Source organism: Hylaeus volcanicus, chromosome 6 (assembly GCF_026283585.1).
Source record: "Hylaeus volcanicus isolate JK05 chromosome 6, UHH_iyHylVolc1.0_haploid, whole genome shotgun sequence".
NCBI classification, from domain to species: Eukaryota; Metazoa; Arthropoda; class Insecta; order Hymenoptera; family Colletidae; genus Hylaeus; species Hylaeus volcanicus.
The window spans coordinates 20663239-20677580 of NC_071981.1; the positions used below are offsets into that span (position 1 = coordinate 20663239).

The 14342-nt window shown below is 38.1% G+C and overlaps 3 protein-coding genes across 3 annotated transcripts; all 3 read left to right on the forward strand.

Annotated features, from left to right (window-relative positions):
- The first annotated feature begins 459 nt into the window (after positions 1-459).
- On the forward strand, positions 460-5546 carry LOC128878562 (odorant receptor 94b-like). Its single transcript, XM_054126849.1, has 9 exons — positions 460-737; positions 871-1209; positions 1285-1486; positions 1559-1714; positions 2726-3093; positions 3234-3572; positions 3646-3847; positions 4578-4733; positions 4835-5546. The coding sequence occupies exons 1-9, from the start codon at positions 580-582 to the stop codon at positions 4889-4891; spliced, it is 1977 nt and encodes a 658-aa protein (XP_053982824.1). The 5' UTR covers positions 460-579; the 3' UTR covers positions 4892-5546.
- Positions 5547-6024: 478 nt separating this feature from the next.
- On the forward strand, positions 6025-14133 carry LOC128878563 (uncharacterized). The gene is made up of 13 exons (XM_054126850.1): positions 6025-6726; positions 6990-7328; positions 7651-7852; positions 7926-8081; positions 8170-8209; positions 9751-9952; positions 10088-10426; positions 11161-11362; positions 11428-11600; positions 12515-12586; positions 13353-13554; positions 13737-13892; positions 14027-14133. Exons 1-13 carry the CDS (start codon positions 6365-6367, stop codon positions 14072-14074), a joined length of 2493 nt encoding a protein of 830 aa, XP_053982825.1. The 5' UTR covers positions 6025-6364; the 3' UTR covers positions 14075-14133.
- On the forward strand, positions 9153-12399 carry LOC128878770 (odorant receptor 13a-like). Its single transcript, XM_054127264.1, has 5 exons — positions 9153-9952; positions 10088-10426; positions 11161-11362; positions 11428-11583; positions 12053-12399. The coding sequence occupies exons 1-5, from the start codon at positions 9591-9593 to the stop codon at positions 12098-12100; spliced, it is 1107 nt and encodes a 368-aa protein (XP_053983239.1). The 5' UTR covers positions 9153-9590; the 3' UTR covers positions 12101-12399.
- Positions 14134-14342: the final 209 nt, after the last annotated feature.

The following is a 14342-nucleotide window of genomic DNA, read 5'->3' on the forward strand; positions in this document are numbered from 1 at the left end:
GAGGAAGTTCTCTTTTCGTGGTGTAAACAAAAAATACCGATATTCCTCAATGTTCAGTCATACCTTAGCCTCGGTTCAAGAAACAATCAAGGATATCGAAGAGAGAGGATCATTTCTGTCCGCAACTTTGTTAGTAATTGTAGCAACGAAGTGGCTAACGCCACATAACTTCTTCCGTCTACAGTGACCGTCTGCCTATTTTCTTCATCGATATCTGTGTAATCGAGCCTTGTGTCGTCTTTCCCTAAAAAAATATGAAAACACAGACTTAGAATGCAATATTCCGCAACATTTGAGATGTAGATTGCACTATCTGTGCAACATTTGATCATAGAATAAGTCTAAATAAAAGAAGGTGTATTCGTCTAATCGACGATGCACTTGATGAGATCGATATTCACGCTCCTCGCTGTGTGCGGTTGTTCGCGACCATCTTCTTGGACTACTCCGACCAAGAAGCTCTTGTATTCCGTATACACGATCTTTTTGTTATTCGTTACGCATAGCCTCGTGGTAACTCAAGTTTTAGACATAGTGTTCAACGTCAACACCCAGGAAGAATTCACCGATAATTTCTACATGACGCTGGGGGTCTTCATATCCTGTTGCAAAATGTGTAGTTTGTTGACGAGTCGCGAGAATTACGTGATTTTGATCGAGTCCCTGCAAAACGAACCCTTCTCGCCGAGGAACAACGATGAAATTGAAATTCTCACGAGATTCAATAAATGGGCACAGTGAGTTTCTTCTTTTATTGTTCTTTTTTATTTGGTTTGAAATAAAAAAGAACATGGAAACATTACTCACTTTGCCGTGCTAATCTTTAGAAACATCCTCCGATGTTTGTTGAACCCTAATTCCTTTTAACAGATGGAATGCTATTGTCTACACGACAATAATTGATACGTCCCTAGTATGCATGCTCACGGCGTCGATCTTCACGGATTACAGAAATCGGAAACTAACGTACCGAGCCTGGCTACCTTACAACTATTCCTCTTCCATTTCGTTTACTATCACTTACGCTCATCAAGCCTTCGGTATATCTCTGTGTGCGCTTGTGAACACTGCCTGCGATAGTCTATTCAGTGGCCTGTTGATTCACACGTACTGCATCTTCGAGATACTGGGATACCGTCTGAAAAATATCATAAAATATGGAAGCGATTCGGCGAAGCAGTGCGCTCGTCTTCATAATCATATATACAAGTGAGTCAGGTAATTGTTTTCTATAAATTTATAGTGTGCGAAAAGAAAAACAAAATTTTGATACGCACTTTGTAGATTTGCCACGATGGTCAATGAGGAATTTAAAACAGTAGTATTTGTTCAGTTTATGGTGAGCACGTCTATGCTTTGCTTCAACCTTTACCAGTTAACGCAAAGCCAGATCCATTCGGATTTTGTGTCGCTCGTGTTTTACACGTTCTGCACGATTATGCAAATATTGTACTACTGTTGGTATGGGAACGAAGTCAAAGTAAAGGTACGTTCCTGTAACGAGGAATGATATTTTCTATTAAATCAAGGCAATTTGTTACAACCTTTTCTACGATAGAGTCTCGAAATTCCTGAGATGATAATCGAAAGCAACTGGACGTCTTTGAACAACGACGATAAGAAGATTCTCTTAATGATTATGAGACGAGCGAGGGTGCCTATCGAAGTTTCCAGCGCAAAACTCGTCACTATGGATCTAAATTCTTTTAAAACCGTAAGTATAGTATATTTTAGGCGGACCATGCTGAATAATTAACTCTAGCATGAAACTCAATTTTTTTAACTTAAATTTAGATCCTTTTAGAAACAAAAATTGCAACATATTTTATAACGTAAGAAAATTAGAATTGTACACCTTTTAAAGAAGTTAATAAGAGTTAATTGGCAAATAACGATGAAACCCACCAGTTACACATTTGTTCCAGATAGTGAAAACTTCTTACTCTGCGTTGAACGTGTTGCGAAACGGTAAGGTGGACTAGAAGACGCGTGTCATATTTTTTACCGACGATTTATCCATCCCTCCGAGTGTACTTTTTGAACAATGCAAAACATACGAGAAATGTATATGATTGGTAATACATTTTATAAACAGTTATTAACCCTTCGATGTTGAAGAAAAATAAGCTGCTTCTAAAACGTCTCTCAATGTCTACTTTCCCTTTCGCAATAAAAAATTACCTTTTAAAAATTGATTATCCATTTAATATTCACAATTCCTGACTTTGAGACGACAAGGTAGCAATACGAAGGGCCGCGTCTTTAGTTCAATAAAATATAAATAAGTTAGTCGTGCCGTTGTATTCTCCGTCATTATGATAATAACATAGCCCGTGAACTTGAGGGGGAAGCAAATCGAGAAAGTTCTCTTTTCGTGGTGTAAACAAAAAATACCGATATTCCTCAATGTTCAGTCATACCTTAGCCTCGGTTCATGAAACAATCAGGATATCGAATAGAGGGGGTCACTTCTGTTCGCAACTTTGTTAGTCATTGTAGCAACGAAGTGGCTAACGCCACGTAACTTCTTCCGTCTACAGTGACCGTCTGTCTATTTTCTTCATTGATATCTGTGTAATCGAGCCTTGTGTCGTCTTACCCTGAAAAAATATGAAAACACAGACTTAGAATGCAATATTCCGCAACATTTGAGATTTAGATTACACTATCTGTGCAACGTTTGATCATAAAATAAGTCTAAATAAAAGAAGGTGTATTCGTCTAATCGACGATGCACTTGATGAGATCGATATTCACGCTCCTCGCTGTGTGCGGTTGTTCGCGGCCATCTTCTTGGACCACTCCGACCAAGAAGCTCTTGTACACCGTTTACACGTTTCTTTTGTTACTCGTAGTGCATAGTCTCGCGGTAACACAAATTTTGGACATAGTGTTCAACGTCGACAGTCAGGACGACTTCAGCGACAATTTTTACATGACTCTGGGAGTCTTAATTTCCTGTTGCAAGATGTGTAATTTATTGACGAGTCGCGAGAATTATGCGTTTTTGATCGAATCTCTGCAAGAAGAACCTTTTGTGCCAGCGAACGAGGACGAAATTGAAATTCAAACGAGATTCGACAAATGGGCGCAGTGAGTGTATTTTTATGTTGCCGGTTTTTAACATTTTAATTTGGAATAATTAGGATATATGTTTGGAAGTTGAATTCGCACATTTAACTTATTTCGCTTCGATTAAAATAGTTTTCTATTGCAAACTAACGTTTTTACAGATGGAACGCAATCGTCTATACGATATTAATGGAAATCTGTCTAGCATGCGCAATTGCATCTTCGATTACCACGGATTTTAGAAATCGAAAATTAACGTACCGAGCCTGGATACCTTACAACTATTCTTCTTTCGTGACGTTCACGATTGCTTACACTCATCAGGTCGTAGGTATAGCGACGTGTTCGGTTTTAAACGTTGCCTGCGACAGTCTGTTCAGTGGTCTGTTAATACACACGTATTGCATATTCGAGATACTGGGATACCGTCTAAAAAATATCATAAAATATGGAAGCGATTCGGCGAAGCAGTGCGCTCGTCTTCATAATCATATATACAAGTGAGTCTACTATTTTCAATAAAATAAAATAAAATAAAATAATAAAAAATAATCAATTCTTACATAATTGCAGATTTGCCACAACAGTGAACGAAGAATTTAAATTAATAGTATTCGTCCAGTTCCTGGCGAGCATATCTATGCTTTGCTTCGACCTTTACAGATTGGCCAAGAACGAAGTGCATTCTCAGCTTCTGGTAGTGGTGGTTTATACATTCTGCGCGTTTATACAGATATTTTACTACTGTTGGTATGGGAACGAAGTCAGATTAAAGGTACGTCCTTTTAACAAGGAATTCAATTTGCTATTGTAGGAGTCTAAACGAAAAGTATGCCACGGGGATTCGAACCCACGATCCTCGGATCCACAGTCGACCGTTTTACTTACGCGACCAATCCCGTACTCTACGTTTCGCGTTCTTATTTGACTCCTTATTGTTGGGTATGGGAGGCGCGGACACTACACTCGGCTATCCTGAATTAACATTCATTCGCCCTCGAATGTCCGTTTTCTCGGGTTTCGCGTCTCAATAACAATGCGCGCCGCGCCCTCTTTCGCGAGTGTACTCCCCTCTCTCTTTCTCTCTCGGGTTTTGCGTCTCAATAGCAGTGCGCGCCGCACCCTCTTTCGCGAGTGTATTCCCCTCTCTCTTTCTGGAACGTTGTTCTCTCTCGACGCCTCATTGTTGCCCACTCCACCGTCAACACGACACCGTCCTTCGCGTGGCATTGTTGTTCATCGTCACTCATCGTCACTGGCCGGTCCTCTGCCGCTGTAACCCCCCATCCCGGACGAGCCCCCATATGTAGGAGTCTAAACGAAAAATAAGGCACGGGGATTCGAATCCACGATCCTCGGATCCACAGTCGACCGCTTTACCTACGCGACCAATCCCGTACTCTACGTTTCGCGTTCTTATTTGACTCCTTATTGTTGGGTATGGGAGGCGCGGATACTACACTATTAAATCAAAATGCAATTTTATGCAATGATTTCTATGATAGAGTCTCGAAATTCCTGAGATGATAATCGAAAGCAACTGGATATCTTTGGACAACGACGCTAAAAAGATTCTTCTAATGATTATGAAACGGGCGACTGTGCCCATAGAATATTCCAGCGTGTATTTGGTGTCTATGAATGTCAACACCTTTAAATCCGTAAGTAAAGTATGGTATGATGTGGCTTGAATTAAAAACAAATTGGAGAAAAGTTGATTAATGAATAAGAATCAAATACGTTGCATACACGCTTGTTACAGATAGTAAAGAGCTCTTACTCGGCGTTCAACGTGCTCCGAAGTGGTCAAGGGGACTAGAAGGAGTGTGCATTGCTTTTAAATATAATTCATCTACACTTTTTGGAAGTAACGTATCACGCGGTGAATGATTACGAGAAAGAGAAAAGAAAAGCAAGTAACATTATGTGTGTTTGAGAATGAGTGAATTTGATATAAAACTCGCCACTGTGTCATATTACTCCTCATTGTCTATAACCTTCGTAAAATAAAATTACTGACGTTTGCAAACAAAAATTCGGAATAAATGGAATACCAAATTTTCGAATGTTTCTTTTTCCTTCCTCTATTAAAAACGTTTCAATTGAATTAGGAGGAGAGGAAAGGAAAAGAAAAGGAGAGGAAAAGGAGAAGAAAGTGGAGACAGACACTTCAAAATTGTACATACTAGTGAATGTAGAAACGAATATTATAGAAATGAATTAGTAAATTCTATCGAAAACTACTGATGTTGTAATTCTTGTGACAAATTTGCTTAGGCAATACGGGTTTCCTTTGTCATCTCAGGCATAAAACAGGAAATTCAAATAAACACAGGAACGAATAGACCCTGGTATTCGCCGTATTCTTCTTTTTTTTTTTTATCAATAACAAACGTTCAACGACTCACCACCTTTAGCGAATTTTTTTCAAGAAATCACGGAACACTTTCTGTTATTTTGTCTCGCAAACTTTATTTAAGAAAATATAGTTGTACTTGCGAACACCGATCAATTCTATTCAACTCTGCTGATGGTGTTGCACTGAAAACCGATTAGTCTTTAGTTCTAACGTCTTATGTTCGTAGCTGTCCCTTCATGTTCGACGAAACCAAACGACAGATAGAAAAGAAGAAATGCTAGGGTGACGACATCTCGCGCATCTTACTTATTTATTCCGCTTTCCTCGTTATAAATTCCTACCTCGCGTGTCACATGACGCTATATTCGTCACCGACAACTCTTAATTTTTTTTACCACGGAATACGACTCCGCGGAGTGCTTCATCGGAGGGAAAACATGCAGAACGCAAAACAATATTAAGTATAGAGTGCATAGTGTCTATAAGTTTATGAAATATCGATAAGTCGCATTGGCATATCGGCAGTTATTATAATAATTACACGTTAGGCGAGGTCGAAGGGGAGAAAACACGAGGAAACGCGTTCCTTTAAGGGCGAACGAAGAATTCGATTATTTTAAACCCTTCAGTCATATCTGAGGCATTGTTCGACGCGGGAATCAGGATTGCGAAGATATTGCGATATATCTATTCGTTCGCAATTTTATTTTGCCGTTGTACCATCGAAGTAGTATCCCAAATGTCTTGTCATCTAAACTCGTCAACGTTCAGAGAGTAAGCTAACCAAAGACTATGTCGCAGTTCGTATTAAAATAACAGAACTAGAACTTGGATACGAGGCAAACGTTAAGGTTGTATACGAATCACGATTTGCTGTATCACTTCTTGTTAATAAATACATCGGTCTAATCGAAATTGTCTACAAAATTGGTAATGAATTTTGTGCAGTGGATATACGCGCTTCTCTGCGTGGTCGGTGCCATGCCACCGTCTTCTTGGACGTCTACGACGCAAAAGTCTTTGTACAATGTTTATTCACTATTTTTGTTTTTCCTGATACACAGCAACCTGATATCACAGGTAATGGACATTGTGTATGTCGTCGATAATCAAGTCGATTTCTGCGAGAATTTCTACATGACACTGGGGATCTTCACTTCTTGTTGTAAATTGTACTGTTTGTTGAGAAGTCGCGATAACTATGGGATTATTATCAACACCATGCGGTCGGAACCTCTGGTGCCGACCAACTCCGATGAGGTCAAGATTCAATCGAAATACGAAAAGTGGGCAAAGTGAGTTTGTATTCGCATGGTTGTTGTTTACAATAATGGTAGCGATAATAATTGTTTCAGTTTATGGTAGGGTAAGGTCTTACAAAAAAAATTTCTGAAACTCGACTATTTTTGACCACACAAACCAGAACGCCTCTTTACTATTCCATCACTTTACAATTTTTGCTTTGGTGTTTTATTATTTCGTCTATGACGGAGAGTATCTATAGCGATACTAATCATGCGAATATGGTCCAACGATTAACTTTTCCATTTCTTTGCAGAAGGAACTTGATGATCTACTTGACATTAATGGAATCCTGTCTAGTAATAATGACTATACATTCGATCTACGCAGAATTCAAAAACAGAAAATTAATCATGCGAATCTGGTTACCCTTCGATTTTAATTCTCTACCGAGGTTCACTATTGTTTTCATTATTCAATTTATAGTTATGGCGATCTGTTCGCTTGTTAATGTTACCTGTGACAATCTGTTCATCGGCTTGTTGATTCTCACGTACAGCATTCTCGAGATACTCGCGCATCGGATGAAAGATGTCATAAAGTATGGTAACCGTTCGGCTAGACAGTGCGCTCGTCTCCATAATCATATATACAGGTGAGTATCTAATTTTCCCAAAAAATTGACAATGCCCGATGAAAGTAGTACGTTTCTATTTTCTATCGATACCATTCAACTTTTGATTGGAATACTTTTCTGTATAGCTGGGAGTTTGAGAGTAATTTATAAAACCAACTTAATTATGAACTTTCAATTTTGAAATATTTTATACATAGTTCAGAAAAAGTATCGTAAAAACGTTAAGCAACAAGCATATAAAAGAAATCTATTTTGTGATTCGTGATACTGATAACACGAATAGTATACATATACAATATAATTGTGCTGGACAAAATAATTTCTCTTGATATGGTTACAGATTCGCTACGACGATAAATGAAGAATTCAAAATGGTAACGCTTCTTCAATTTCTGGTGAGCACGTTACTGTGTTGCTTCAATCTCTATCGTTTCACGAAAAACGAAGACCCATCGAAACTATATGAAATTATGCTTTTCTCATTCAATACATACCTGCACATACTATTTTTCTGTTGGTACGGGAACGAAGTCCGAGAGAAGGTTTCTTTACAAGTTACAGAATTTAATCTTCCATTAAAGAAGAACAATTATACACAATCTTTTACATCAATAGAGTCTCACAATGGCGGAAATGGTTATCGACACTGACTGGGCAAACTTGGACAACGACTCTAAGATGATTTTCTTAATGATTATGAAACGCTCAGCAATGCCTATCGAATTTTCTACTGCAAATCTCGTGTCCATAAACCTCGAGTCTTTCAAAACCGTAAGTATAAAATACATACACGATGGTTCAGGTAACTTCTTACAGCTTGAAACAGTCCTCAAACTAATTAAACATAAACTTGGTGCAGATAATAAAAACGTCTTACTCGGCGTTCAACGTGCTGCGTCGTTAACGTAAATTGATTAACCCATCTGCATGAACGTACCTCTCGATAAATGGAAAAAATGAAAGGAAACCAGTCCCGAACAACACTTGAAGAACATGCTTGCAATACTCGGTATGAACGGCAACACACATTATAAACAATTGTTGCCTCCGTCACAGTGTTTGTCATTGTCTATCACCTCATTCACGAAATAAAATGTTTGATATCAACAGCGAGCAAGTACTGAACTATAAACGAAGTACCGAGAAGAGTCTACACTGTCTTCCAAATATTTTTTGTTCTCTTTGAAAAGAATTACGGTATTAAATTGCTTCTTTGTAATTCACGATTCTATGCACATGTCGATTCTTTAATGTTTATTTTATCCTTAACAAGCAATTATTGCTTCCATAATTAAAAATATCAAACTAAAAAAAATCCATATTTTGTTTCTGAGTCTACATACTCGTCGTATAAGTGGGTACAGATTTCTTAACAATTGACCCTTTAAAATATTATTAAGCAATTTCGAAACGCACCTCGTCGATGGTGATTCGTGTATGGATATTATCCAGAGCCTTCCAAATATTTACCTCTTCTCCCATCGCAGGAAACGTTTACGGAATTCGATTGCACACCGGCAATTAATACTGTTCTAGATGTCGTGCTAAACAATAGACTTTCTATTAACGTTTCATCTTTACATCTGTTCGAAGAAATCAAATTTGACGCGTGTCGTCAAAGACGTATGGACTTGAAGTAGACAGATGAACGCGGAAACGATATCAGCTTGTACCATTCAAATATTTATTCTCCAATTTCCATTTAGACTATTCATTATCTTTATGGAATTTGATGTCGACATTTTATATTTATTTTCAAGACAAATTGCAATCCAGTGTTGCAACGGAAACTATCGTACATAATGCTAGGGTATTGTTACGAATAGGGGAAGCCGTGTCTTTACTCTTATGAAATATTAAGAAGTCGCGTTTACATATCCTCGGTTATTAGAATAATACTGGTAAAGGCGAAGGGAAAACAATTCGAAGAAACTCGTTCTTCTATGGGTACAGGATATGGGGAGTGAGCCATTCAGTAATACCCAAACCTCCATCCATTAAGCAATCAGGATCGCGAATATAAAGCATCGCTTCTCTTGGTGTATTCATACATTTGTAAATCATACTAAGAACAAAGTCGTGTTGTTCTTTTTTTTCTACTAAGTTTCTTCGATGATTTGTCTAATCTTGTCGATACTTTGGGAATAAACCAATCAAAACTTGAGGTGCAAAATAAAGAAATACGTATAAAAAGAAAAAAATAGAAATAGCGCTTGGAATTGAATAAATGTGAAGTTAGTATTGAAATTGCGTTCGTTGTTCAACGCCCTGTAATCGGTAATGCAATTACTGCGATGGATATTCACGTACCTAGCCGTGGGCGGTTGTTCACGACCGGCATCCTGGACGTCGACGACGAAAAAGTTTCTGTACAATGTTTACACGATTGTTTTGTTACTCATGATACACGCTCTCCTGGTAACTCTAATTCTGGACATAGTGTTCAACGTCGAAAACCAGGACGAGTTCAGTGACAATTTTTATTTGACGCTGGGGATCTTCGTTGCCTGTTGCAAAATGTATAATCTTCTAACGAGTCACAAGAGTTACGTAATTTTGATCGACAACCTCCAAGAGGAGCCTCTGAAGCCGGTCAACAGCGACGAAGTCGAGATTCAAATGAAATTCGAGAAGTGGGCAAAGTGAGTCGACGATGAATTTGTGTTCTGAAAGCTTCAGATATTCTACACGTAAAACTATTTCGAAAAAGCTCAACTCGTGCGTCCAAAGACCTTGGACTCTACCGATACAAGTAATCGTAATATTATGATTTTCAGAAGGAACATAATCGCCTACACAATAGCAATGGAGAGCTGCCTAGTATTCATGTACGCATCGACGATTACCAAAGATTTCAAAGCGAAAAGATTACCTTACCGAGCCTGGATACCCTACGACTACTCATCTTTATTTCTATTTTCCATTACGTATATTCATCAAGCGCTAAGTATGACGATCTGCACGATTTTAGACATCGCCTGCGACAATCTATTCAGCGGCTTGCTGATCCATATATACTGCGTTTTCGAGATACTTGGATATCGTCTGAGAAATATAATGAAATATGGAAAGGATTCGGCTAAACAATGCGCTCGTCTTCATAATCATATATACAAGTGGGTTTCACATGTTTTTCTTCAAGTTAAACGCGCTCGGGGAGAGAATTAGAAACTTGGACGCAGTTCTTTAAGAAGTCATTTTCTTCAAAGTCACGGACAAGTTATTTTCTCAAATTCTCAATTGCCAAACGTAATAATAATGTTTGCATTACTGGCACTCTACAAATTCGAAACAGTTGGAAATATTTGTAGCAGTCTATTTATTTTATTCTAAATATGCGTATGAATAGTTCTAAATAATATAGTAAATAGTCAAGAGGCAAGAGGCGTCTGTTTGTGATTTGTAAGCGTCTCCTTTCTTTATAAAAAAATGAACATTTTTCACAGAAAGTTAAGATAATTGTGCGTTTAATATGAACAAGACAATGGCGTCATGAGTAAGGAGTCTTTTACTTTTCTTCGACATGACTTGCTTAGTTTCCTGGTCCTCTACCAATTTCACACACATGGAAGAATTTACTTAATGAATATTTAAATAATTGAATACGAAATGCAGGACTTCATTGGGAATCTCCAAGCTCAATCGCAAGCACGTTTCGATCACAGTCAGAATTTCTTAACACGATCGCGACCGGATGATATTTTACGTTTCTAATACCAAGTACTGATTTATCGATCTATGGCTCCAAGGTGTTACAGTATTTCGAGTGACATCCACAAAATACCGTTGATATTTCATTGAACTCATTTCCTGAGCTCAATAAGTATAATTCCTTTTCTAACCACCGTAGATTCGCCACAAAAGTGAACGGGGTGTACAAGATGATAATGCTTGTTCAGTTTCTGGCGACCATTGCGACAATGTGCCTCGAAATTTATCAACTGACCCAAAAGGAAGTGGACACGAAGTACGCAGTAATGGTTACCTACACGAGCTGCGCGCTTATGCAGATATTGTACTACTGTTGGTATGGGAACGAAGTCCGACTGAAGGTTCCGTGTTGAGATAATAAATTCAATCAAAACATCGCGATATTATGCGAAATTTCCCTCCGTAGAGTCTCGCGACTTCCGACATGGTGATGGAATGCAATTTGGAGTGTTTGGATAGCGACGCTAAGAAGATTCTTCTAATGATGATGAAACGTGCAACGATGCCTATCGAATTCACTAGCATCTACGCTGTGGAGATGAACCTCGCGTCTTTCATGAGAGTCAGTACAAAATATACGTATTGTCTTGAGGATGCAAATTCCTGAACTGTTACTTACGTCGATCTTTTCTAAGCGCTTTGGTAATGATGAGCTTGAACTGGAGATCATTATATTCGTTTTACTGGTCTTTTCCTCGAGACCAAGGAAAAATGTATCGTCGCTTATAAAAGAAATCGGTGATCCTTGTAATTTTCACCTGAAACAATACAAATATTTTTTCACGTGAAATCCATGAAATGGAACAACTTTAAATGGCTTCGTACAAAACACTCAAAAACATAATTAACAGAATGTAACGATCATAAATCAGTGATTAAGTAGATAGTGTACTATGAAACACAGTTTGAGAATTTGGCATTCCTTCCTCTAATCCACCGCACTGCCAACATCTAGTACACGACTGGCAACATAATGAGAAAGTTGACCTAATGTTCTCATTTTATCCTTTTTAACCATTTGTTTATTACAGCTCCTGAAAACTTCTTACTCGGCGTATAACTTGCTCAATCAGAATTAGGAGTATCATCGAGAATGCGAGGATTCACTCGGTATATAAAAAAGCCTATCTCCTGAAATCCTGCAAGTTATAATAATTAAGACAAGAAGAAGAAATTTGTAAAAGTAAAATTTTTGTGAGTCGTGATGCCAACGAGGTTGTAAGAATTCCTCCCCTAGTATTAAAACATTAATAAAACTATTGTTTATGAATTAAACAAATGGGAATATCGTACGTTAATCACAAATGTTGTGCACCTTATTGCTAGCGAACACGCCAAACTATGATAAATTATACATAATATGATAAATGTGATGATTATATTGGACTTAGTGCGATGGATATACATATGTGCCTCTTTGTGTACGTCTTTTTGGACGTATCCAATAAAACAGTTTTTATGCCACTTGTACACAATTGTTTTGTTATTCTTAGTATAAAGTTCCTTAAATCTCAAACTTATGGCAGTCTTCATGGCTGGCACTTGAAAATCGAGCAATCGCCACAGTAAGTCTGCATTTATATAATCTACAATAATTTACTAGCAATAATCGTTTGAGTTTCTGTAATTCTGTACTTAATACCTACAGGACGATAGAAGAATGAGAACGAGATCTGTGATTTTCCTTCACTTGGGGGGTAATTCCAATAAATGATTATACAGGGTGTCCCAAAAATGTTGTAACACCTTGAAAGAGTTGGTTCGGGGGGTGATTTGAAACAACTTTTTCCTTAGCGAAAATGTTGTCCGAGGCTTCGTTGAGAAGATATTAACGGAAAACATTGACCAATCAGAGCGTGCGGATACCGTTGGAGCGGCTGCGGTAGCGAAGGCTACGTGCTACGCGGCCGCGCTTGTACGCGAACAAGCGACTCGACGTGCATCGAGGGACATTGGACGCGGCCGCTAAGCACGTAGCCATCGTTACCGCGCCCACTCCAACGGTATCCGCGCGCTCTGATTGGTCAAGCTTTTCTCATAATATCTCCTCAACGAAGCCTCGGACAACATTTTCGCTAAGGAAAAAGTTGTTTCAAATCACCTCCCGAACCACCCCTTTCAATGTGTTACAACATTTTTGGGACACCCTGTATATCATCATGCACGTCTTACATACATATCGAAAAACTCACAATTATCTAAAATTCTTTCGACTATTTTCCATGTAACACAATTAAGGACACAATGAATAAAAAAGAACTGAAGCGTGCTTTAAAGAAAAAAAGAACGTCGTGCAGATTATTAAAATAATTTGTTCCAATATCATTGCAGATTCGCCACAAAGGTAAACGAAGAATTTCGAGCGTTGGTATTTGTTCAATTTTCTACAAGCATACTCTTGTGTTGTATGAACCTTTATCGACTTACGCAAACCGACCTGGATTCAAAATTTATCGAAGTAATACTTTTCTCAATCTGCACTTTTATGCAGTTACTGTACTACTGTTGGTATGGGAACGAAGTCAAGTTGAAGGTAGGTTCTTATAACAACGAAATTTAATTTACCATTAAGAGGGTGTACTCTAGTCTAGAACAGTAAAAAAAAAGAATATGGATTTAGAAAATGAAAATCCAAGAAAATACCTACAAATTAAAATTCTAGACTAGAATACCCCCTCAAATTAACAGAATTTGATGGAACCCTTTTCTCGACAGAGTCTCGAAATTCCTGATGTAATAATGGAAAGTAACTGGCAATTTTTGGACATCGAGTCTAAGAAGATTCTTTTAATGATAATGCAACGCGCTACGGTGCCCATCGAACTATCCTGCGTGCACATCATCCCCGTGAATATCGAATCTTTCAAGGCCGTCAGTATAAAATATTTATATGTTCTTAACTGATAGGATGGTTCTAATTAAAATTCACAAAGTGTCGCGAGTTGCCTATCCCTATAGCAAAACATGAACAATAATCAAACGTGTCGCGTATACACTTGTTACAGATAGTGAAAGCATCTTACTCGGTGTATAACGTCCTCCGAAGAGATTGAGAAATCTAGAAGAGATGAGCATTATTTTTTTAAGAAAGGATGTAGATAAAGGTTTCCTAATACCGTTTGCGGTGTCACTTGTGAGACTAGGCATCATTCGACGACTGATGTAAAACACATACACCAAATAAAGAAGCAACGAATGGACGATGACAGTATTTGACGTTCTCCATATTCTTCTTTCTCTCGTATCTATGAAAAACGTTTAATGTTTCCTCACCCTCTCCAATTGTTTTTTCAAGGAATCACTGAACTTTCTCTGTTATTT